This window comes from Monodon monoceros, unplaced genomic scaffold, assembly GCF_005190385.1.
Source record: "Monodon monoceros isolate NGI ecotype Baffin Bay Population unplaced genomic scaffold, NGI_Narwhal_1 Super_Scaffold_3, whole genome shotgun sequence".
Lineage (NCBI taxonomy): Eukaryota > Metazoa > Chordata > Mammalia > Artiodactyla > Monodontidae > Monodon > Monodon monoceros.
Window position 1 is genome coordinate 62,436,524 of NW_021703780.1, and position 24,783 is coordinate 62,461,306.

The window sequence follows — 24,783 nt, forward strand, 5'->3', positions numbered from 1 at the left end:
TTTCAGGACCGTTGTGTATCTGCCAGTCAGTGAAGGAGAAAGGGGGTGGATAGGAGAGAGGGCAGAGACCTTAAGGAAAGCCTTCAGCTTTCTCTCTTCAACAAAACCCCCATCTGGCTGCTCATTGATGGGCTGAAGAACAGAACCATAGGGTCTTTGATTGGAAAGATGCCATTTAGTTCAACCTTCCAGCTAGTGCAGGTTCTGCAATCTCCTTGCCAGACAGCCTCCCACCTTGGGGTTCTCACTGCTAACTTCACGGTAGGAATGATCTCATTTTAAGCCTCTTCTTATTTTGAGGTAAAAATCTGCCTTTCAGTCATTTCCACCTACACCCCATCCTCTCCTGGTTGCTGAAGAAGAAGCACCTCCTGCCTTCACTGGCTCAGGAACACAGAGAGGATTCCCTGCGAGAATCTACAGTCTCACCCATGAGAACCAGGGCTCCTCGGACCCAGCTCATCCCCAGGATGGCCATCCAGGAAAGGAAAGAGGCTGACCAGTGGGACAAAGGCCTGCCAGAGGGAGACTGGCTGAGCTACTTCTTCACTTTCTTACTGGAGACTCAGTTAGGACCCCACCTGTACATAGGGAAGACATCCTCCCAGATAGGAAATAAAATAAAGTTCTTGGATGAGCACTGAAAGCCGAACTAGAAAGTTATTTTATCCTGTCCCTGCATATAAGACAGTGAATCGAAACCAAAAGTGTTCTGTGAAGATATTCAAAGGTGTCCTTTGAAGGCTGTTCCTCCTGGCAGGTAGGCCATTGTGTGTTCTCTGGGCTGCACCCAGCCTTGGAGCAGAGGGATTTGGAGTCTGGGCAGGTGCTTTGGCAGTGCCTCTAGAACAGACAGGAGTAGCTGGGGGTTTCGTCCTTCAACGCACTGGCAGTGAGTCCCTATTTTCTATGTGTCTGCTGGAGGCCCATCATGGTTTTCAAATAATTGTGCTAGACACAGAAAAGGGGAGAAAACAGAAGTTGATTAGGACATGCGGACCTAACAAGGACTCAGAAGCCACACCACTTATATCCATCCCATCATTCTTCTGCAAATATCACTGTTTGAGGACAAGGATTCCCTTTGACTAGCCCCAGTTCTGTGAGAAATAATGTTCCATTCAATCCCTCTCATTCTTTCATCCTAAAGAAAGTGTGTAAAACTGTTTTTAAATGTTTAAAAGGAGACAGGCATGTTTCAAGGGCCCACTTGAAAGTTTCTGACAAGAAGTAGGTTCAAAAATAGAAAAGAAAAGAAAAGGGCTCTCTCTCCAGAGGGGTGGGGGCCCACGTATTCCAAAGGGCCTTCCCTCTGCAAATCAACTAGATGTTCGTGAATCCTACCCTTTTAATGAACTGCTAGCCTCTTGGAAAGCATGTGGAAAAAGTAAGCTGAAACAGAATCAGTGGGCAGGGCAGTGAGCAAGCAAATGCTAAAACCAACATGGAATTTGGAGGTGAATCCTAGATTCCCCACATGGTGAATCTGAACTGAAACTGAAGCTCCCACATGAAGCTGGAATTTTTTATTGTGGTAAAATACACACAACATACAAATTTCCATCTTAACTGTGTTTAAGTGTACAGTTTAGTGATATTAAATACATTGATAATGTTGTGCAACCATCACTACCATCTATCTCCATAACTCTTTTCATCATCCCAAACTGAAATTCCATATGCTTCGAACAATAACTCCCCATTCCCCTCTCCCCGCAGACCCTGAAAATCACCACTATACTTTCAATCTTTATGATTTTTTCAAGTCAGTCATTTAATTTTTAAATTATTTTTTTTAAGTTTTATTGGACTGTAGTTGATTTACAATGTTGTGTTAGTTTCAGGTGTACAGCAAAGTGATTCAATTATACATATACATATATTCATTCTTTTTTAGATTCTTTTCACATATAGGTTATCCCAGAATATAGGTTGTCCCAGAATATTGAGTAGAGTTCCCTGTGCTATATAGTAGGTCTCTGTTAGTTATCTATCTTATATATCGTAGTGTGTTGTCTGTTAATCCCAAGCTCCTTATTTATCCCTCCCTGCCACATTTCCCCTTTGGTAACCATAAGTTTGTTTTCAATATCTGTAAGTCTGTTTCTATTTTGTAAATAAGTTCATTTGTATCATTTTAAAAAATTAGATTCCACATATGAGTGACATCATATGATATTTGTCTTTCTCTGTCTGACTTACTTCACTTAGTATGATCATCTCTAGGTCACACCATGTTGCTGCAAATGGCATTATTTCATTCTTTTTTATGGCTGAGTAATATTCCATTGTATATATGTACCACATCTTTATCCATTCCTCTGTCAATGTACATTTAGGTTGCTTCCATATCTTGGCTATTGTAAATAGTGCTACAATGAACATTGAGGTGCATGTATCTTTTCGGATTTTGGTTTTCTCTGGGTATACGCCCAGGAGTGGGATTGCTGGGTCATATAGTAGTTCTATTTTTAGTTTTTTAAGGAACCACCATACTGTTCTGTATAGTGGTTGTACCAATTTACATTCCCACCAACAGTGTAGGAGGGTTCCGATTTCTCCACACCCTCTCCAGCATTTATTTATTCATTTTTATTTATTTATATTTTTTGGTGTGTTAGTTTCTGCTTTATGACAAAGTGAATCAGCTATACATATACATATATCCCCATATCTCCTCCCTCTTGCATTTCCCTCCCATTCCCTATCCCACCCCTCTAGGTGGTCACAAAGCACCGAGCTGATCTCCCTGTGCTATGCAGCTGCTTCCCACTAGCTATCTGTTTTACATTTGGTAGTATGTATATGTCCACCAGCATTTATTTTTTGTGGACATTTTTTCCCCCCAGATTTATTGAGATGTAATTGCCATATAATATTGCATAAGTTTAAGGTGTACGGTGTGTTGATTTGACACACTTATATATTGTAGAGTGACTGCAACCATAGCATTAGCTAACACCTCCATTATATCATATAAGTACTATTTCTTTTCTGTGGTGAGAACATTTAAGATCTACTCTCATAGCAACTTTCAAGTATATACTACAGCATTATTAACTATAATTACCATGCTATACATTAGACCCCCAGAACTTATTCATCTTATAACTGGAAGTTTGTGTCCTTTGACCAACATCTCCCCATTCCCCACCCCCACCCCCAGCCCCTGGTAACCACCATTCTAATCTCTGTTTCTATGAGTTCAGCATTTTGTTTGTGGACTTTCTGATCATCGCCATTCTCACCAGTGTGAGGGGATACCTCATTGTACTGATAGTTTTTGTTTGTTTGTTTGTTTTATTTAGTTATTTTGCCCAAGCAGTGCAGCATGTGGGATCTTAGTTCCCTGGCCAAGGATCGAACCTGCATCCCCTGTGTTGGAAGCAGGGAGTCTTAACCAGCGCCACGGGAGTCCCCTCATTGAGGTTTTGATTTGCATTTCTCTAATAATTAGTTATGTTGAGCATCTTTTCATGGTCTTTTTGGCCATCTGTATGTCTTCTTTGGAGAAACGTCTATTTAGATCTTCTGCCCATTTTTGTATTGGGTTGTCTGTTTTTCTGATATTGAGCTGCATGAGCTGGTTGTGTATTTTGGAGATTAATCCCTTGTTGGTTGCTTGACTTGCAAATATTTTCTCCCATTCTGAGGGTTGTCTTTTTGCTTTGTTTATGGTTTCCGTTTCTGTGCAAAAGCTTTTAAGTTTAATTAGATCCCATTTGTCTATTTTTGTGTTTATTTTCATTACTCTAGGAGGTGGGTCAAAAAAGATCTTGCTGCAATTTATGTCAAAGAGTGCTCTTCCTATGTTTTCCTCTAAGAGTTTTATAGTGTCCAGCCTTACATTTAGGTCTCCAATCCATTTTGAGTTTATTTTTGTGTATGGTGTTAGGGAGTGTTCTAATTTCATTCTTTTACATGTAGCTGTACAGTTTTCCCGGCACCACTTATTGAAGAGGCTGTTATTTTCTTCATTGTATATTCTTGTCTCCTTTGTCATAGATTAGGTGACCATAGGTGCGTGAGTTTATCTCTGGACTTTCTATTCTGTTCCAATGATCTATATTCTGTTTTTGTGCCAGTACCATACTGTTTTTTTTCATTTTTTTAAACATCTTTATTGCAGTATGATTGCTTTACAATGGTGTGTTAGTTTCTGCTTCATAACAAAGTGAATCAGTTATACATATACATATGTTCCCATATCTCTTCCCTCTTGCGTCTCCCTCCCCCCCACCCTCCCTATCCCACTCCTCTAGGTGGTCACAAACCACCGAGCTGATCTCCCTGTGCTATGCGGCTGCTTCCCACTAGCTATCTATTTTACGTTTGGTAGTGTATATATGTCCATGCCACTCTCTCACTTTGTCACAGCTTACCCTTCCCCCTGCATATCCTCAAGTCCATTCTCTAGTAGGTCTGTGTCTTTATTCCCATCTTACTCCTAGCTTCTTCACGACCTTTTTTTTTTTTCTTAGATTCCATATAAATGTGTTAGCATACGGTATTTGGTTTTCTCTTTCTGACTTACTTCACTCTGTATGACAGACTCTAGGTCCATCCACCTCACTACAAATATCTCAATTTCGTTTCTTTTTATGGCTGAGTAATATTCCATTGTATATATATGCCACATCTTCTTTATCCATTCATGTGATGATGGACACATAGGTTGCTTCCATGTCCTGGCTATTGTAAATAGAGCTGCAATGAACATTTTGGTACATGACTCTTTTTGAATTATGGTTTTCTCAGGGTATATGCCCAGTAGTGGGATTGCTGGATCGTATGGTAGCTCTATTTTTAGTTTTTTAAGGATCCTCCATACTGTTCTCCATAGTGGCTGTATCAATTTACATTCCCACCAACAGTGCAAGAGGGTTCCCTTTTCTCCACACCCTCTCCAGCATTTATTGTGTCTAAATTTTTTGATGATGGCCATTCTGACTGGTGTGAGATGATATCTCATTGTAGTTTTGATTTGCATTTCTCTAATGATTAATGATGTTGAGCATTCTTTCATGTGTTTGTTGGCAATCTGTATATCTTCTTTGGAGAAATGTCTATTTAGGTCTTCTGCCCATTTTTGTATTGGGTTGTTTGTTTTTTTGTTATTGAGCTGCATGAGCTGCTTGTAAATCTTGGAGATTAATCCTTTGTCAGTTGCTTCATTTGCAAATATTGTCTCCCATTCTGAGGGTTGTCTTTTGGTCTTGTTTATGGTTTCCTTTGCTGTGCAAAAGCTTTTAAGCTTCATTAGATCCCATTTGTTTATTTTTGTTTTTATTTCCATTTCTCTAGGAGTTGGGTCAAAAAGGATCTTGCTGTGATTTGTGTCATAGAGTGTTCTGCGTATGTTTTCCTCTAAGAGTTTGATAGTGTCTGGCCTTACATTTAGTTCTTTAATCCATTTTGAGTTTATTTTTGTGTATGGTGTTAGGGAGTGTTCTAATTTCATACTTTTACATGTACCTGTCCAGTTTTCCCAGCACCACTTATTGAAGAGGCTGTCTATTCTCCACTGTATATTCCTGCCTCCTTTATCAAAGATAAGGTGACCATATGTGCGTGGGTATATCTCTGGGCTTTCTATCCTGTTCCATTGATCTATATTTCTGTTTTTGTGCCAGTACCATACTGTCTTGATTACTGTAGCTTTGTAGTATAGTCTAAAGTCAGGCAGCCTGATTCCTCCAGCTCCGTTTTTCTTTCTCAAGACTGCTTTGGCTATTCGGGGTTTTTTGTGTTTCCATACAAACGGTAAAATTTTTTGTTCTAATTCTGTGAAAAATGCCATTGGTAATTCAACAGGGATTGCACTGAATCTGTAGAATGCTTTGGGTAGTATAATTATTTTCACAATATTGACTCTTCCAATCCAAGAACATGGTATATCCCTCCATCTGTTTGTGTCATGTTTGATTTTTTCATCAGTATCGTATCATTTTCTGAGTACAGGTCTTTTGCCTCCTTAGGTAGGTTTATTCCTAGGTATTTTATTCTTTTTGTTGCAATGGTAAATGGGATTGGTTCCTTAATTACTCTTTCTGATCTTTTGTTGTTACTGTATAGAAATGCAACAGATTTCTGTGTATTAATTTTGTATCCTGCAACTTTACCAGATTCATTGATGAACTCTAGTAGTTTTCTGGTAGCACCTTCAGGATTTTCTATGTATAGTCTATCTTTATGATTTCTGACTACTCTAAGTACCTCATGTAAGTGGAACCATACAGTTATTTGTCTTTCTGTGACTGCTTTATTTCGCATAGTGGCTGTACCATTTTACATTCCCACCAACAGCACACGAGGGTTCCAGTTACTCCACATCCTTGCCAACACTTGTTATTTTCTTTTTTTTTTTTTATTAGTAGCCATCCTAATGCGTGTAAGGTGGTATCTCATTGTCGTTTTGATTTGCATTTCTCTATGATTAGTAATGTTGAGCCTCTTTTCATGTGTTTACTGTCCATCTGTATATCTTCTTTGGAGAAATGTCTATTCAAATCCTTTGCCCATTTTTGAATTGGATTTTGTTTTCTGGTTGTTGAGTTTTAGGAATTCTCTGTATATTCTGGATATTAATCCCTTATCAGGCTGGAATTCTTAAAGGAGTTTAAAATGGTCCTGGGTTGGTAATGCCGCATGGCAAAAGCAGGTGCAAACTCTTTCAGGAGGAAAGTAATTTCAGCTTATACATTCAGGACTCTTAGTGCTTAAGTTCAATCATATTTATGGTCAATTGAATTTCAACAAGGGTGCCAGACAATTCAACGGAGAAAGAATCAATTTTTCAACAATTGGTACTGGGAAAACTGGATATCCACATGGAAAAGAATAAAGTTGGACCCCTGCCTCACATCATATGCCCCCTCCTCTGAGCCCAGAAGGGGTAGGCCTCTCTGTGGTCAGACAAGGAAGCTCCTGCATAGTGGTCACAGTCAAACAATGTCCAAGGCTGGGCTGCCTATGCCTACTTGACCCCACTCCATTTTCTCCCATAGAGCCCTGCCCTCCTACAGGTCTGGACTTCCTTGATCCAGGGCTGATCTGGGTTTCCCTTCAGGGGCCAGAGTTAATAAAGCTTGATGCTCACAGCATAAGGCTAAATGGATACCTGGATAAAGCCATCCTCTCTCCTGCTGAAGGAGTGGGCCCAGGCAACTGGGATGGGCAGGTGACCCTGCCCCAAGCCACAGCTGATTGAACCAAGAATGCACACTTAACCCAAGAAGAGTCAGTTAGGCTTCTCCCTCCAGAGAGGCTCAAAGTAAGTAGTCAGGTGATATTGGGCACTGGGGCTGTGAAGTCTTAGAAAATAAGGGCATGCCAGGGCCAAGGCTGGAGCTAGAAATTGAGAGGTGGGGAGGGGAGAACAGATAGATGAAGGATCAAACCTCAGGGAGAAGCTAAGGTCAGATCTGGAAGGAGAAAGGCCTGGAGGGAGAGGAGCCTGGGCCCTGCTTCCTACAGGTGAGTTCTATGGCCTGCTAATCAAAGTGTGGTCTTGGACTAGCTGCATGAACACCATATGGGTACTTATTAAAAGTGCAGACTCTCAGATTCACCCTGGACCTGCTGCATCAGAAGCTGCATTCTAACAAGACTCCTGGTGATGTATGTACACAGCACAGGGTGAGAGGTGCTACTATGGAACCTTCAGAATCTGTGTTAACAAACCCCTTCACTCAAGCTTCTTTGAGTGGACTTTAGCTCCTCACAGCCATCAAAGGTCAGTGAAGGTATCAGTTTAACTATAAATGTAAAGAATGAACTCAATCAGGAGAAGGGCTTTCTAACTATAACACAAAATCCAGAAGCCAAGAAAGAGAAGACTGATACACTTGATTTCATAAAAATCAGCAAAACAACTACAAAAAAACCATAAGTAAAGCCAAAGACAAATAGGGGGAAATATTTGCAACTCATATCATAAAGAGCTAATCTCCCCAATGTATCAAGAATTCCTATAAATTAGTAAGAAAAAGACCAACAACCAATAGAAAAATGGGCAAAAATATCAACAGGCAGTTTATAGGAAAAGAAATTAAAATGACCCTTAAACATATGAAAAGAAGCTTGACTTTACTGATAATAAGAGAAATACAAATCAAGGCTAGACTGAGAGACCATTTTTCACCTTTCAGATTGGAAAAACCCAAAAAGCAGGATACTGCATCTTGCGGGGAGCCTGTGGGGAACTAGCATCCTGTGTATGCTGCTGGGGGGTGGGGGGTGGGTGATGGATTCAGCTCTAGGCAGGCAATTCGGCACCATCTATCAAAAGTACAAATGTCCTTCTGGCCAAGAAATTCACTCCTACAAACTTGCCTTTCACTCCTGTGTGAATTCACATTTGTACAAGGTTAATTATCACAGCAATGTTTGTCATAGTAAAGAAATGGAACCTCCTAAAATCCCTCAATATGAGATGCATTAAATGAATTCTGATAGATCCTTGCAACGGAGTACTACTATGCAGCTGTGAAAAAGAACACAGCAGCACCAACAGGTTAAAAGGGGACGATCTTCAGGATAGACTGTTAGGCGGAAAAAGCGAGACACAGAACAATGTGCAGGAGGAACACTAGAAATAAGTGACAGCGGTTCCTTGTCAGAGGGGACTGGTGGGAGCTGGACTGATGGGGGACTGGGTATTAGTATTTTCATGCTTTTTAATGCTTCAATTGTATCATCCTATTGAAAATGTAAATGAGTACCACAAAAATATTTTTAAAACAATGAGCTCACTTGGGCAGTCACCCCATGTGCAGCTGCCACCTGCCGTATAAGAACTGCCTCTGGGCACAGAAGAGCACACAGTATACAGGCCTCCTGTGTTCTGGCTCCAGGCTGAGCCTCAGCAGAGCGGAGACCCTTTGTTCCAGCCCGCTCAGTGAGGAGAGTACCAGGCCATGTCTAGCTTTGCCTTGGCTGCCTGTGGTCCTCTGGTCCCCTGCCACCTGTGCACAGTGGCCTCCACAGGAGAGGTTCTCCCCAAAAGGAAGTGGCCTCAGGGGAGCCCCAGGCCCTGTCCTGGCATGTTATTCACACATGGGCTGTCTTAGCACTCACCAGCCATGTCCAGGCCTGGCCAAAGTCTGTGGGACCCCTATTGGTTCCGGCCCAGCCCCAGGGCTCTGGAGTTGGCAGAAGATACCCACTGACTCTGGGTGACTCTGGATTTCCCTGGGCTGGCGTATTCCTCCTCTGCCTCTCTACAGTGGGGAGTGTAATCCTGGGTGTCCTAGTAATGAGGTCCCTGAGGCCTTGCCTTCCTGGAGACATGAATCCCCCAAGTTACCTTCTGTTCTGTCTTGACTTTGGCATTGTAGAAGGAGACAGAATCAGGGCCCTCTGGCAGCATCGTCTGCTGCAGCCGGCTGAACCTGTCCTGGTCATCTTCTCCCTACAAGAGTCCCAACACAGCACAGTCCCTTAGCCTGGCGTTGTCAGGGTCCACTCTGACAGGGCCTGTGGTGGGCATTAGGGCAGCCTCTCGCTGGGTCCGCAGACCTCCACCCAGGATAGCTCACAATCCCCCAGCCTCATGTTTTCCAGTGTCATCGCGGACACCCTGTAACCGCCACCAGGGCAAGATGAGCCACTCAAGAAGGGGTGCAGCAGCATGTGGTGGTTTCTGTGTCCTCATCCTTGATAACAGGGGAGAGACCTGTACCTGCCCACCTGCCTGGGCCAGCTGTAGGAGAGGCTGGGAGCAGCCGCTACACTGCCAAGCTTGTGGAGAGAACAGAGAACAAGGGGCACTGCCCACTGCCCTGTGCTCGTCACCATCCCCACCCCTGCCCTGTGCCACTCACCAGAGACACAATCCTGCTGAGAGGCATCATGCCTGGCCGGATGCTGCCACCTGGCTTCAGTGCCGCCTGCAGGTCCTCAGGGACAAAGAAGGACTCATTGTACCAGATGTCAAATTCTGCAGGGAGACAGGGAGATGGCACTGTGAGGGTGGGGAGTCCCTGAGGAAGCAGGTCAAGGCTGTGTGTGTCTGTCTGTCTTGTGCTTGTCACAGCTCACCCTCTCTTCACTTCCTGCTCCAGGGCCTCACCCTTTCCCATCTCCATCTCCTGCCCTCAGAATCCTGGAAACACACATCTAAAGCCCCGTCCAGGGACTTCCCTGGCAGTCCAGTGGTTAAGACTCCACTGCAGGCTTTGATCCCTGCAGCGGGAACTAGGGGAACTAGGATCCCGCATGGCCCAGGGCATAGCCAAAAAACAGTCCTGTCCAGCCCCTGCCTCTGCCAGAGAAAAGTTCTGAAGCCACTTCTAGAACTCAGACGGTAGCCCTGCCCTGTGCCTCCTGGAACCCCAGGTGGCCAGCCAACCTTCCCAAATGGCACACCCATGAGCAGGCGATGTCGACACTGATCCACCAGGTGCTGGCAGTACTGGATCTCAGCCCTGAGGTCCTGTAGGTCCTGATACTCTGTCCGGTACTGCTTCTTGAGGTCTTTAAGCTTCAAGATCAGCAGGAATTCCTCCTCATCAATGATCATCAGCCCCTTGTTCTCATACTCGCCTGCAGGGGGAAGGAGGAGGTAGGGAATGAGGTGCCCACCTGAGGTGGTCAGAAAGAGGGGAGAGTGCTGGCAAAGCATGAAGTCAGGACCTGGGAAGGGCTGGGGTGCAGCATGGAGGTGGACAAGGCATGAGAAGGCCAGACTACTAGGATATGTCTCACAGGGAGAGGGGGCTCAGGTCAGAGGACCACACTGGCATTTTTAGGACAAACAGGAGGGGTAGGCAGAGGAAAGGGTAGAGATGGCCCACGTTCCACGATTATTTTGATCTTAAACCCCACTAGCCAAAGATATCCAGTAAATACCTCTATTATACAGGTGTTTACCTTTTTTATAAATTATGTAAACAAGCTGCTGCCACTGGCTAGTACCACAAGGCAGTTGGGCAGGGTTCCTTATTAATAACAGTAGATGTAAACCCACATTTCAAATTGTCTTCTTGACGATTTCAGCATTCGCCAGCTACCTTCTTGTCAGAGAACATCAGACATCTTGTCGGATGGCTGTCAGAGGGCTCCAGGAGGAGAGGGGTCAGTTGTGCTATTAGTCATCTCCTCTACTCACTGTCTCTTGGTATGGACCTTTTCAGGTCTGTCAGTTTGATAAAGGTTGTTAGGTTAAGACAAAATAACGATATCTGTGGAGCCACTCGCCTGGCTGTCTACTGCTCACAGCACCTTGAAAGTTCAGCAAAGGCGTCATGTCAACACCCAGCCCGAGGACCCTTGGAGAGTGAGTCCTGTTTATGACTGAGGTGTGTGGCCAGGGTGCACGAGGCAGTCCCCAGGTACCGGAGGAAAGCATTAGCACTTCCGCTGATGTTTACAGGGGAGAAGTGAGGCACATTAAGTGTCACTGACACCATTCATGGAGAGGCAAGGGTTCCAATTCAAGGTGTTTGCAGTGGGGTGGGGGGGGAGTGGTGTCCAGGGTAGCCCTCACCTTCAGTGCAGAGCAACCTGGTTTGCATGCTGTGGGCCTGATGTGGTCACTTTGATACAGACAAATCCGTCAGTCACAGAGTAGAGTCTTTACAGTACTCTGTTGACATGGGGAGTGACAACATCTTTTGTTCTACCCAGAGGTTCTCTGATTATCTCCACAGAAAACACTTATGAGAGCTGAACTTAAGATGATTTTCCTTTTTTTTCCACAAAAGACTAATTAATGTCTCAAATTCAGTGACTGTTCTGGGCTGATAAGTGGCTGTCAGTCAAGGTACCTAGAAAATATTTTTAAAAATGAATTTACTCGATCTGTTCCCTTAAGATAAAGGTATTTTACTTGCTATTTTAACAACCAATGGGAAAACAGCTGCTTTCGGGGGGAAAGAGCAAAAATGTTTTTTGATACTGATAAAAGTTTAAATATTTTAAAATATTGTTTATTTCTTCTTCAACCCATCCTTTAAAAATGTCCATTTTCAGGTATATTGAGGAGTAAGTGATATATCAGCATAGCATGCATATATATTATTTAAAATATGTAAATATATAATAAGGGGTTGCATATTCAAAGGAGGTGTGGGGGGACTTCCCTGGTGGCACAGTGGTTAAGACTCCATGCTCCCAATGCAGGGGACCCGGGTTCCATCCCTGGTCAGGGAACTAGATCCCAAATGCATGCTGCAACTAAGAGTTCGCATGCCACAACTAAGGAGCCCACGTGCCACAACTAAGGAGCCCTGGAGCTGCAACTAAGGAGCCCACCTGCCACAGCTAAAAACTGGTGTGACCAAATAAATAAATATTTTTAAAAAAAAAAGGTGTAAGTAGAAGGCACAAAGAAGTGCTTGTTCGTCCTTCAAGGCCTTCACTCTAGAGGTTCTGGGTGGGGGCATGTCTGGAGCCATCATCACCCACCTTCCCCTACTTCCCAAACCCATGGAGGGCTTTGCCCTCTGGTACAATGTGTTAATGCTTGGTCCATAGGGTATGAGCAAAGTAGCCCCAAGAATTTGGAAATAAAGTTGCCCTCTGAGAAATAAGTGAGTAAAATGCAACCTCTGTGAGTGAGATGATCCCCCTGACCTGCAGAAAACCAAGTGCCACCTGGAGATGCCCAGGTGATCAGTGAGATCATTCAAGAAGGCCGGCCTAGCATAGGGTTGCGATTTAGCAAGGGAAAGCCCAGTAACTGGTGGTGTGCCCTGCCTGTGAACAAGAGTGTGGCCTCTGAACCACCAGCCTCAGTGTTGGGATGGTTACTCATTAAAATGCAGGTTCTGGGCCCTGCTCCAGATTTCCTGAGTCAGAGCCACTGATTGCAGCCTAGGAATCTGTACTTGACCAGCCCTTCCAAATGAGTCCTCCTCTTACTCAAGCTTGAGGGTTCTTGGTGCCCATTGAAGGTATGGGCAGTGTCTGCCACTGGGACAAGGGCACCAGGTCAGGGCAACCAGGGGAGCACTCTCCCCACTCCCCACACAGGGGTCCCTGCTCGTTGAGCCTGAGGGCTTCCCACACCACCTGCCTTAAGAGACAAGACTTTGCTAGGCCAGTTTGTTGCGGGGTTGGCATGAGGAATGGTCTTAGTGACAGTGAATCACTTGGCCCCTGGTATCCACATTCTCATTCCCTCCTCAGTTTCTCATGTCTTGACCAGCACCCCTACCCCAATCAGACCACTGTGGTCAGTGAGGAGACAACACCAGGACCCATGGGCCTTGTGGCGGTCGCCAGCCACCCATCTCCCTGGGGAAGTGTCTACAAGACCAACATTCTGTCCCTCCATGGGCAGAAGCACATATCAGATGGAAGGTCCAGCACTTAGATCTGAGATAATGCAAGAAAGGGGACTTGCAGGCAGAAGCTAGCTGACAGGGAAGGACTCTGTGGTTCCCCAGGGCTGACTAGAGCCAAGTGATGACCCAGGGATGAAGCCTGCATCCCAACATCCCCTGCTGGCCCCCTTCCAACTCAGTCCTCCAGTACCCAAGGCTGCCCCATCCCGAGCAGGATGACTCAGATCCCACTGTCCCCCAACTATTTTCCCATCACCTTTACCTTGCTTCTCTCGCAGTGACTTGTTGAAATTTAGTGCCTCCTTGGTCATGTCGATCTCCCGCTTGATGGCATTGATGCGCTGTGTGGTCTCGCTGGCCCTTTTCCTCCGCTCATTCAAAATGGATTTGTTTTCTTTGAAGATGCGGTTGATTTCACTACCCCGTTCGTTCTTAAAGTCCTCAAAGGCCACAGGCTTGGTGGGTGGGGTGCTGGGCCTGAAGATGGAGGGGAAGGAGGAGGGAGAAATGGGGCAGCTGTCTTGGAGCCACCGGGCACTTCACCTTTCTTCCCTGGGGCTTCCGTAAGCAGGTCAGAATTCCTAGGCACCACCTACCCCAGATGGGAGCTAAACTGTATAGGAATCATTCTCTCGTCTCTGTTTTACTGAGCACACAAGGGCACGTGACTATTGCAGAAAATGAGGAAAGTAAGGAAAAGTTACCAAAAAAACCCCCCAAAATACCACTCATTACCTATTGGCAACCACACTTTGGTGTATCTCCTTCATTTCTTTGATAACTGTTTTAATATTTGGAGTCATGCAAAATGTATAATTTTAAATCTTACTTTTTTCACAGAAGCATTCTTTCATGCTATTAAAAACTCTTTGAGAACTCTAGTTAATAAGATATAAGATGAAGTGCTGGGCAGGGGAAAGTAGATTGTCTGCAACTTACTTTGAAATCCATTTTTTGAAAAAAGATGGATGGAAGGATGGAGAGAAACACACATGATGAAATACTATAATAACATTAATGATAGAATCAAGAGGGTGTTCACTATACAATTCTTCCAACTTCTCTGAATGTTTGGAAGTGTTCACAGGCTGGGGAAAAATTCTTCATGTACATCTTTGTACATTTCAAGGGCAGAGAAAATAATTCACTTAGTGCCCTTTCCCTAATGTTAACTATTGAAGGTGTTACCAAAATTTTTTTCTTTTGCTTTTTAAATTAATGACGCAATCTTTTTGTATAAATCTTTGTCTACGTCTCTAATTACTTCCTCAGGATAGATTCCTAAAAACTCAATCACTGACTCACCACAGAGAGGAACTGGGTGGCTGGAGGAATGATCTCATACCTGAGAATTTTGTATCTTTTGAATATATTACTTATTCAAAATATGCAAATTTAATTATTCAAATAATTGCTATTTGGAGGGTCTAAAATGATTCCGTGTATAATTGTGTATCTTGGATGACTCCTGAGGTTGAACCATTTTGCACGTGTATAAGCCATCATATTTCTTCTTTTTTGGACTGTGCTCCTAGTCTTTGCCTATTACCCCCATTTTATTTCTCTTCTATCTGCAGGTGCTCTTTCCTTGTCTTACGCTGATTTTGTATGATCTGGTGCAGGAGTTACTGTTAGATGGTCACCTGGGTGGGCGTAATTCCTCCTTTGGGGATTCCGAGGCAAGGGGCTCAATACTGGAGGTCTCCCGGTCCTGCAGAAGCATGTCTTTGACATCTCCATCCTTGGAGGATGGGGTCAACTGGGTCTTGGAGGTGGAAGCATCCAAGTCCTTGCCACTCACAGGGCTGCTGGCGCCCTCCTTTCTTGCCAAGGAGCTGGAAGGAGAAGGCAGGGAGACCCAAGGCTCAGTCTCTGATGCTGAGGGGAGTAATCTTGCTCAGCACTCATACACCAGAAGCCCCAGCCCGCTCAGCTCCTATCTTGAACATAAACCCAGGCCAAAGGGCAAAGAGTACAACCCTAAGCCATGCAGATGGGGAGGAAGAGGAGAGAATTTCTCTCCCTTTTATCAGAACAAGAAGTCCTCCTTCCAGCAGTCTCAGCAGGAGACACCTGGGGAAAATGGGCAGTCTCCAGTTTGGAAGCATATGGACATTTGGGGTGGGCCACAGGCTCTAAGGAGCATCATGGCTGCTGAGGTATTAGTGACACAGGCATCCCTGGGAAGGAGTAGCAGAGCCCCCACCCAGGGTGCGTCTGTCTGCAGACCAACAGTAAAGAGAGACACGTCTGACCCGCTCCTCTGATCAGTCCACGACTTGCTCTCCCACCTCTGTCAGTGCCCACACCAGCTCCCCGGAAAGTAGCCATCCTCCCTCTCCAACTGATGGCACCCGGGGTCCTCCCTCCCAGAGAGGTACATGTGAGCAGGACTGAACTAAAGGGAGGATATACATGGCTCCTTCCACTGTTTCCTTCTCTTTTCTTCTTCTTGCAACAGGTGTGGCTTGGGGGAACCAAGCCTCGATCCATTTGTTACTGCACTAATTACCCAACGGCAGAACAGAGAGGGTGGGGGTGTGACCTCCCTTCCTGAAGAGACAGGAGGAGGCCAGGGCATCCTCCTAGCCAACTCCAGTACTGCATGTGACAGTTTTCTACAATCAGCTCTGGCCCGTGTCCTTTTACAAGTGATAATGGTAACAACATATTTGTATTGAGGTCTTTCAGGGACAGGGATTGCACTTACTCACTTATCCTCAAAACCACCCCAGTGACTGATGCTATTATTATTATTATACCCATTTTAGGGATGAGGAAACAGAGGCAGAGAGGCTCTTACACCTCACTGGGGTGACCCCCGTGGGTGAAAGAACTACTGAGCAGGGAGGTGAGCCCAGGCGTTACCTCCAGAGCGTGTGCTTTGTCCACCACGACACAGCACTTCCCAGGAAGGCTGGTTCATTAAGGGAACCTTGACACCCTGCATCTACAAACGAGTCTTGCCTGAAAGGTGAGCTGGAGTTTTTAGGTGATGTGGGTGCCAATTAGCCGGGTCACAGAAGGAACCTGGTGGTGGGAGCTGGGTTTCCACATGAAGTACCGGAGGGCGAGTGCCAGCCTGGCTTCTCACTTCCACTCTACCACACCTTAGCAATGTGACCTTGGAATGAATTCCCCTCTCTGAGCCTTGGTTTCCTCATTAGTTAAAATGGAGACATGAACTCCCACCTCGTGGAACTGCTGTGAGGATGACAGGTGACCAACCCCAGCCTGGGCCCCACAGATGCTGCTAGTATTGGCAGGAGAGGTATCCATTGTGACCACCCCATAACTAAGATACCGGGGGAAGGGAGGGACAGCTTATGTCCTCCCTTTCACCAGCCAAGGAGGGCCAGGTGCTGATCAGCTGGAGCAGCAGGAAGGTCACTCACCTGAGCTGCTCTTTGAACATCTTCTTGGACTTGGATTTCTTCCCGGGTCTGGTAGAGAAAGGGGCGACTCCGAGTCCGAAGCCTTGTCCGTCAGGCTCGCCCACTAGGTGGCCGTCATCATCCACGAGCCCTGCCTGGACAGAGGCCAGTTGCAGGTCTGTGGTTAGATTAAGGGTTCAGGCTCCCTGGGGAACCAGGTGTATATGGACCAAAGGTGGACATGTTCATCCCACACACCGAGATGTGGCTCCTGCTGATGTCACTTCAGGCTTTCCCCAGCAGAGCTGTCTTTGACCACCCTACCCAATGTCCACTTCCTACATCAACTCCTCTCATGGTCTGGTGTCTCATTCCATACGCTGAGGCTCTTGGGGCCCGTTTCCAACCTAACTCTGGGAATTGGTCTTGTTTACTACTAGCCACATCTCCATTTTATGGAGGACATTTTGAACTCATATGCGGTTTACTCCTGCCTGGGTCACCCCATGCTCATGCTGGTGTTACCTTTATCTGTCGCAACCCTAGATCTGCTTTAATGCAAGACACTCACTGTCTCTGGAAAGATCTGGGGATGGAAAAATCTGATGTGAGTCTTGTCAGCAAGAGGCAATTGTGCTTACCTCCTGGACAGCAGAGATGGCTGCGAAGTCATTCTTGTCTATGAGGGTGTACTTCCTGCGCAAAGTGGATTCCACTTCCTGTTCCTGTTGGCTTGGGAGAGAGAGTGAAAGAACCCATCACAGCTGGGGCCATGCTGAACCCACTGGGGCAAGCACCAACTACTGGAGTTAGAAGTTGTTTGTGTGTGGCCCCTGCGGCAGAGCCACATCCTCATCATGAACCAGACCAGACCAAAAACGCTCATTCCCCTGCTCTCCACTCCCCAGTGCGTGTACCCATTGTCCAGCCCCCAAATCTGCAGGGGCCATCTTATGTGCCAAGCACAACTGCTCTAAGATGACCTTTAACAAGGACTGTAAGCCTACCTCGGCACCATGCTTCCCCACCTGTCTGTCTCTAACAGGCCCTTCAAAATCACATACCCAGCTTCTGTGATACCATCCAGCATCAGGCAGTCAGGCTACAGGTATGTCTGTACCCAAATAAACCACAAATCCCTCCTGAGGTGGGGAGGCGGGTGTGGGGAGTATCAAAGTGTCCTGCTCCGGCCATCTTCAGGGCTGGCACTCCATAAGGACCTCCTGTCCAATTAATAAACTCAGGAAACCAGGGACCACCTCATCTCTGAGTAGCCCTTGAATGGAGGGTTGTCCTCCCCACATCCCCTAGGGGAAGGGAAGGGCAGGAGGATATAAGAGCTCAGGGGCAGAGGCTGTCGGGGACACCCAGGGCCTGCCATACCCAGAGGCCTCTGATCTGGCTCCTCACACACCAAAGAGAAGGCAGTGCACTTGGAGACCGGCATCCATACCGTGGGAAATGAAAATGGCAGCCTGACGTAGCAGTGGGGTGGATGGGGTGGGCCCCTTACCTCAGAACCACCCGGAACTGGTTGAACACCTCCTGGATCTGTCTGAGGTTGATTATCTGGAGGGAAGAGAACAAGGCAGAGGTTAGACCAAGGGCACCACGGGACCAAGGCTGTGTCTGTGTTAGTAGAGAAACCAGGACCCCTTGGCTAACCCGTGGACCATCTGTCTCAAGAATGGGACATCTGGGACTTCCCTGGTAGCACAGCGGTTAAGAATCTGCCTGCCAATGCAGGGGACACGGGTTTGATCCCTGGTCCAGGAAGATCCCACATGCCACAGAGCAACTAGGCCTGTGTGCCACAACTACTGAGCCTGCACTCTAGAGCCTGCGAGCCACAACGATTGAAGCCTGTGTGCCACAACTACTGAGCCTGCACTCTAGAGCCTGCGAACCACAACTGCTGAAGCCCACGCGCCTAGAGCCCGTGCTCCTCAACAAGAGAAGCCACCGCAGTGAGAAGCCCGCACACCATGATGAAGAGTAGCCCCTGCTCACCGCAACTAGAGAAAGCCTGTGTGCAGCAACAAAGACCCAACGCAGCGAAAAATAAAAACAACAACAACAACAAAAAAAGAATTGGACATCTGCCAGCACCCTCTCAGGAAAGCGGCAGTCCAGCCCTCCTCAAGAACAGAGAAACACCTGATTAGTAGTTTTAAAACTATTTACTGCGACTATAATAATCACCTTTTCTGAGTGAAGACCTCTATAAAATTAAAATGACTCTAGTTCTTGAGAATACTAAGAAAACATTTAAATACAATTTATTGTCCACAGCTCTCTCCTGCTTCCAAAAGGTTCCATTACGAACCTTTCTGTGTGGGCACAGACACACTCACCTGTGGCTGGAGGAAGGCCATCAGCCTCCCTCTTGGGCCTATAGCCCACCAGCATTACCCTTGACGCCCTGGTCAGTCTGGGGCTGCCCTTACTAGGAAGACCAGAGCAGCCTGCCTCTCAGTTGTCCCAGGCTTGCCTCTGGCAGCTGCTCACAGTAACAGGTCGGGCGAGGTTCTGCCCATGAGCTCCCTGATGAGAGGTCTGCCAGCCTGTGCTATAAAAACAATGCATCTTTCCCTGTGTGGCTGCTGTCTCCTCCTCCTTGGCCCACTCCAGCATGGGCCCTGGGGGGTCTGCCTTGTAGACAACCAGCATGACCATCATCCTTTAATGCCCTCACTCTGCCTGGCACAGTGAAGCCCCTGAGGTGCTGCATCTCAGTTCATCCCAGCTCAGTTTCCCTCCCCACCACACCGTACAGGTGAGGCCACCAGAGTACACAAGCTTGAGCATTTTCCTGAGGTCACTCAGCAAGGAGATAGCTGAGCTGAGATTTGATCCAGAGTAGCCTAGCTCCAGGGTCCACACTTGTGCCCCCAGCGATGGACCACCTCCTGTGTGTTCAAGGCTGTTTAAGGCTGTCAGCCACTCTGTGGGTCACCCACAGCGCTGCAACCCTAAACATGGATGCCAAGGCCCTGAGGTGGGCTAAAGGGCCCTGAGGCCAGGAGTCCAGCACCACCTACCCTACACCCCCTGTACCCTCTCAGTGTGAGGTTCCAAGGCTAGCACAGCACGCATCGGGGTGTGGCCAGGAGATGGAGGCCCGGGCCAGCTGGACACGGTGGTCCTGAGGGGCTCCTTACGTCAATCTCGTCCAGCGTTCCCTCCAGGTACCTCCGCACCTGGGAGTTGATCTCGGCAATTTGAATTTCATCCATGGGGTCATAGTTAACAAGGGTACGGTTGGCCTTGGAGGAGAAAAGGAACATATTGTTAAGCTCCAAGCACCCAAGCCCAAGCGGGGTGGCAGGGACCATTCTGAGAACCATAGTGGGGAGGTTGGGCACAGACCCTGGCCGCCCAAGCCAGCTCCATTCCCTTCATCACCACGTCCTGGCAAGGAGGGCCTGACTCACAGGCCAGGTGTTCAGGTCATCAAGGGACAACCAGGTAGGGCGGGGAAGGAAAGGCTGCCCAACAGGGGGCCTGCTACTCCAAACAAGGGGGTTCTGCTGACTGAGTCTCAGCAGACTCTGTAGGATGAGGGCCACAGGAGGGAGGGGGCAGCCTCTGCCTTGAGGCTCCTCTGGACCATGAGCATTAGCTCAGACAGGCTACTGGAGGACTCCTGCCCCCGCCCCCTACCTTCATGGCTCCCTGCTGCTGTCCCCACCTGACCATCCAGCCTTGGTCAGGGGCCACCTCTCCTGACTTTGACCCATCATGCTGTCTGCCCCTGTACCCCTGCCAGGCCTCTGGCCCCTGCCCCTCATCCCCCCCGCCTACTGCCTGACCATCTGACACCCCTGTCCACATCTTCTTTTTGTCCAGTGTCCCTGCCTACCAGACATTCCTGGTCCCCCAGCACTTCTGCCCCACCCTGGAGTCTCTCTACTTGGCCCCTGACACATCTGGCCCCCTGTCCACCCAGTCCCTCTGCCCACCGAACTGGCTCTGCTCATCCAGCATCCCTGCCCTGACCCTTTGCCCCCTCCCAACCTAGCCCTTCTGCCCACCTTGTACCCTGACCCTAGTCCCTCTAGCATTCTGGCAACCATGCCCCACCACCACCTCTAGCCCCTTACCAGGCTGTCATGGATGGCTAGTTCCTGCTTGAGCAGTGCCAGCTCCTTCTCCAGGTTCTTGACCATTCGCTGCCAGGGAAACATATTGTGGGGTGGGGGGTGGGGTGAGGGGGAAAGCAGGGAGGACAGTCAGAGAAGCCACCCTGCCTCTTCCATATCAAGCCTATAATTCCCCACCCGTGCCTGGACATCCTGGCTCTTCCAGGTAATCCATGGGGTGTGATCTCAGCATCTGGATGATTCCCTCCCCACTAGTGACTTTTCCCCAACTGGGTAACTTTAGGGCTTGAGGGGGTCTCAGCAGTCCTCTGGCCTCTGCCTCTTACTGCAGAGGAGACTGAGAACAGAGTGAGCACAGGCACCCCTAGGGCCACCTCAAACCCTGACTCCCAGGAGCTCCAGTCCAACAGGGTAATGGCCCTCTCAGTGCAGCCCATGCCTCCAGGATGCATTGACCCTCATCCTTCCCAACCACTACACAAAGCATTACCATTCCCCACTGATAATCAGGTATGCCACCTCCAATTTATTGCTGCTACAAAAAATGCTGCAAAACATCTTTGCACTTACATCTTTGTGTACGAGAACACAGTGATGTATGAGCTCTATGTGATCTGTCCCATTACTTCTTTCCTCCTCTTTTCCTCCTGCTCACTCCATTCCCACCAAATGGGCACATTCCTGCCTCTGCAGTCTGTCCCCTCTGCCTGGGACACTCTTCTCCCAGGTATTTCCATGGCTCACCTCCCTCAAGTCTTTGTTCAAAAGCTTCTAAATTAGGCGCATCTCTATCACCTCATGTAAAACTGCAATCCCCTCCCCACCCTCACACCACTCTTTTTAAAAATCTTGCTCTACTTTTCTTTCATAGAACATACCCTAGAGCAGTGTTGTCTAATAGAACTTGCTGTAATGATGAAAATGTTCTGTGTTTGTGCTGCAAGCCACATAAAGCTATTGAACACTTAAAATGTGACTGGTGGGACCAAGGAAGTGAAATTTTAATTTTATTTAATTTTACTGATTTCAGGGGACTTCCCTGGTGGTCCAGTGGTTAAGACTCCGCACTTCCACTGCAGTGGGCACGAGTTCGATCCCTGGTTGGGGAATTAGGATCCCGCATGCCGTGTAGCACAGCCAAAAAAAAATTTTTTTTTACTGATTTCAGTAGCCACATGTGAGTAGTGGCTACTGTATTGGACAGTGAAGCTCTACAACTTACCTATTTTGGTTTTAAGAAAAATTATATATATTTAAGGTGTACAACATGATGTTTTTGGTTTTTTTTTTGCGGTACGCAGGCCTCTCGCTGTTGTGACCTCTCCCATTGCAGAGCACAGGCTCTGGATGTGCAGGCTCAGCGGCCATGGCTCACAGGCCCAGCCGCTTCACAGCATGTGGGATCTTCCCAGACTGGGGCCCGAACCCGTGTCCCCTGCATCGGCAGGTGGACTCTCAACCATTGCGCCACCAGGGAAGCCCCAACATGATATTTTGATATACATGTACACAGTGAAATGATTACTACAGTCAAGCTAATTAACATATCCACTAGTTACCATTTTTTGCGTGTGTGGTATGAGCATCTGAGATCTACTTTCCTAGCAAATTTTCAGTACACAACACACTACTATTAATTATAGTCACCATGCAGTACATTAGGTCCCCAGAACTAATTCATCTTAGAACTAAAAATATGTACCCTTTGACCAACATCTCCCCATTTTTCAGCCTGCCCCCACCCCACTCCTGGTAATCACTGCTCTACTTTCTGCTTCTACGAATTTGACTTTGTTAGGTTCCACATATAAATGAGATCATGCAGTATTTTTCTTTCTGTGTCTGGCTTATTTCACTTAGCATAATGTCCTCTAGGTGCATCCATGTTGTCTTAAATAGCAAATCTAGAAATGACTGATTTCTTATGTTTAGTATATCTATCTCTCCCACCCCCAGCAGACTGTCAGCTCTTCAAAGACAGAGATTTGTGTTTCTGTTGGTACACTGATACGTCCCAAGTGCTTCAAAAAGTGCCTGGCACATAGTAAGTACTCCAGAAATTTTAGCTGAGTGAATAAATGATACATTTCTAGAAGCAGAATTGCTTAGTCATTTTACATTTGATAGATACTGTCCTAGTGTTTTTCATATAAGAAGCACAAGGGACTTCATGCTGAGAACCTTCACTGTGAACAAGAGGGCTTCCTTTAGTTGTCAAAAAATGGCCACTGGAGGGAGCCCCTGACAGCTGGTTCTCAGGACTGGTGACCAAAGCTGTGATCAGTCTGTAGCAAGGGGTCCTGGTGTCCTGGTGGCTCAGTGGCAAATCAGGGCACAAAGCCTGAACTCAAGACACATGACCAGGGTCCAGATTCTGACTCTGCCCCTCTGGGCATCCTCAAGATGGTCCTTCAGGTGGACTCCCTGTGAGGTGAACGGGAGAGGACTGGTGGCCGGCCCCTACTCATCTCCATCCCCTCCTCTCAGCTGAGGGATCTCAGCTCTAGAAAATGCACTATGCCCAGCTAGGAAAAGTCTGGCTGAGCTGCTGGGGACCTCCAGCTGGATGACTCTGTCCAGTGTGGCATGAGGAGCCAGGTTAGACCTCTGGGCCAATCCGGTGATGGTGGAAATGAGCCATCTGCTCCCATGGGTCACCAGCCTCTATGCTGCACCCTGAGAGTATGGAAGCTACTTCTCCTACTGCCTGTCAGGCTTAGAGGCCTCTGACTTGCCCTCTTCTACTGACTGGAAAGAAGCTGCTTGGAAATAGGGCTGAAGCAGAAGACTCCACAGAATAGGGTCTGACAGCACCTCCTGGCTGACCAACTCCCTTATAAGAAACAGGGGCATTTTCTGGATGGAAGAAAAATGCCTCAGAGACAGCACAGACCCATGTAAGCTCCTTGCTGGTTAGGTGTTTCCATCATAAATGTAATGAGGATAATTCAGAGAGTTCTGCTTAAGTCCACGCCAGGCTGTGAGCAGCTATCAGCCTAAGAAGTTTCCCTATTTTGACCCCACGGCAGCGTGCAGCTGTGCTTCCTCTTGGCAGAGTAGGGTACCCCAAGTCTCTCTGCTGTCTGTTTATGCCCGTGGCTCACAACCCTTACACCACCTCACAGAATCACAGAATGACATAGTGGGAGGGTTGCTGGAAGTCATCAGTCCAACCTCCTAGTTCACAGATCCTGAGGCTCAGAGCCTGAGCAACTCACCACAGAGAGCTGGTAGCAGAGGTGGATCAGGAACTCAATCTCCCACCTTCCAGCCAGCCCCACCAACCAAGGAAACTCTACAGAAGCTATTCCACCCCCTTGAAAACAGGTATCAGTACTGAAAGTGGTGCTGGAAACAACCTGGGAATACTGGCTACAGTCTAGGAAAGGCAACAACCAAAATAATTTTCCAGGTCTCTCTCGAGAACTCATACATATAAAGGAAAATGTTTATCATAAAGATTATAAACACATTTGCATTTGGTGACATGGCAACTTGGCTGTCCAGGAACAACAGTGCAGATTTCAGAATAGGAATTACATTAAAATGAAAGTCCTTGCTACCAGGTGCAACGCCCACTCAGCCAGGTTCACAGGTGGTAATGTGGTAGTCCTAAGCTAAGAGAGCACCAAATAAGAAAATAAGAAAAATAAATAAGAAAAGCTCCAAGCTACAGAAAAGCATAGAAAATAATGCCATGAAACCTTGGGAAGACCACCCTAAAATCTGACTTTAACAGCATGCCACCATATTGGCTTCAGGTGTTTTTGTTTTTTTAAGAAATAAAACATTTCAGATAAATGTGAAGCCCCTGGCTACCCCACTCCAAATCCATTCCCCACCCTGACATCCAGAAGGAACCTCTGCTCAGTTTGGTCTTTTCACTCCCATACAGTTTTTCTTTGTACACACATCTATCCACTAATGATGATCAGCATTGCTTTGTATGTTCTTATACTTGGTATAAATGAGAGATGCCACCATTCAATCCCCAAGTTGTTTTCTCACTAGAGATTA

At 47.0% G+C, this 24,783-nt stretch overlaps 1 protein-coding gene across 2 annotated transcripts in view; it reads right to left on the minus strand.

Annotated features, from left to right (window-relative positions):
- Window positions 1–240: 240 nt before the first annotated feature.
- Window positions 241–24,783, minus strand: part of KIF9 (kinesin family member 9) — a 48,001-nt gene continuing 23,458 nt past the window's right edge. The window contains exons 11-21 of one of the 2 annotated variants that reach the window (XM_029242286.1): window positions 20,767–20,835; window positions 19,825–19,929; window positions 18,177–18,232; window positions 17,305–17,395; window positions 16,685–16,818; window positions 14,933–15,124; window positions 13,552–13,766; window positions 10,369–10,545; window positions 9,825–9,940; window positions 9,308–9,412; window positions 241–951 (exon numbers count right to left, since the gene is read on the minus strand). In XM_029242286.1, the coding sequence (XP_029098119.1) occupies window positions 901–951; window positions 9,308–9,412; window positions 9,825–9,940; window positions 10,369–10,545; window positions 13,552–13,766; window positions 14,933–15,124; window positions 16,685–16,818; window positions 17,305–17,395; window positions 18,177–18,232; window positions 19,825–19,929; window positions 20,767–20,835 (1,311 nt within the window). In that variant the 3' untranslated portion in view covers window positions 241–900. Of the gene's footprint in view, window positions 952–8,270; window positions 9,413–9,824; window positions 9,941–10,368; window positions 10,546–13,551; window positions 13,767–14,932; window positions 15,125–16,684; window positions 16,819–17,304; window positions 17,396–18,176; window positions 18,233–19,824; window positions 19,930–20,766; window positions 20,836–24,783 lie in introns of those variants that run through there. The other variant, XM_029242285.1, reaches the window with a different exon arrangement.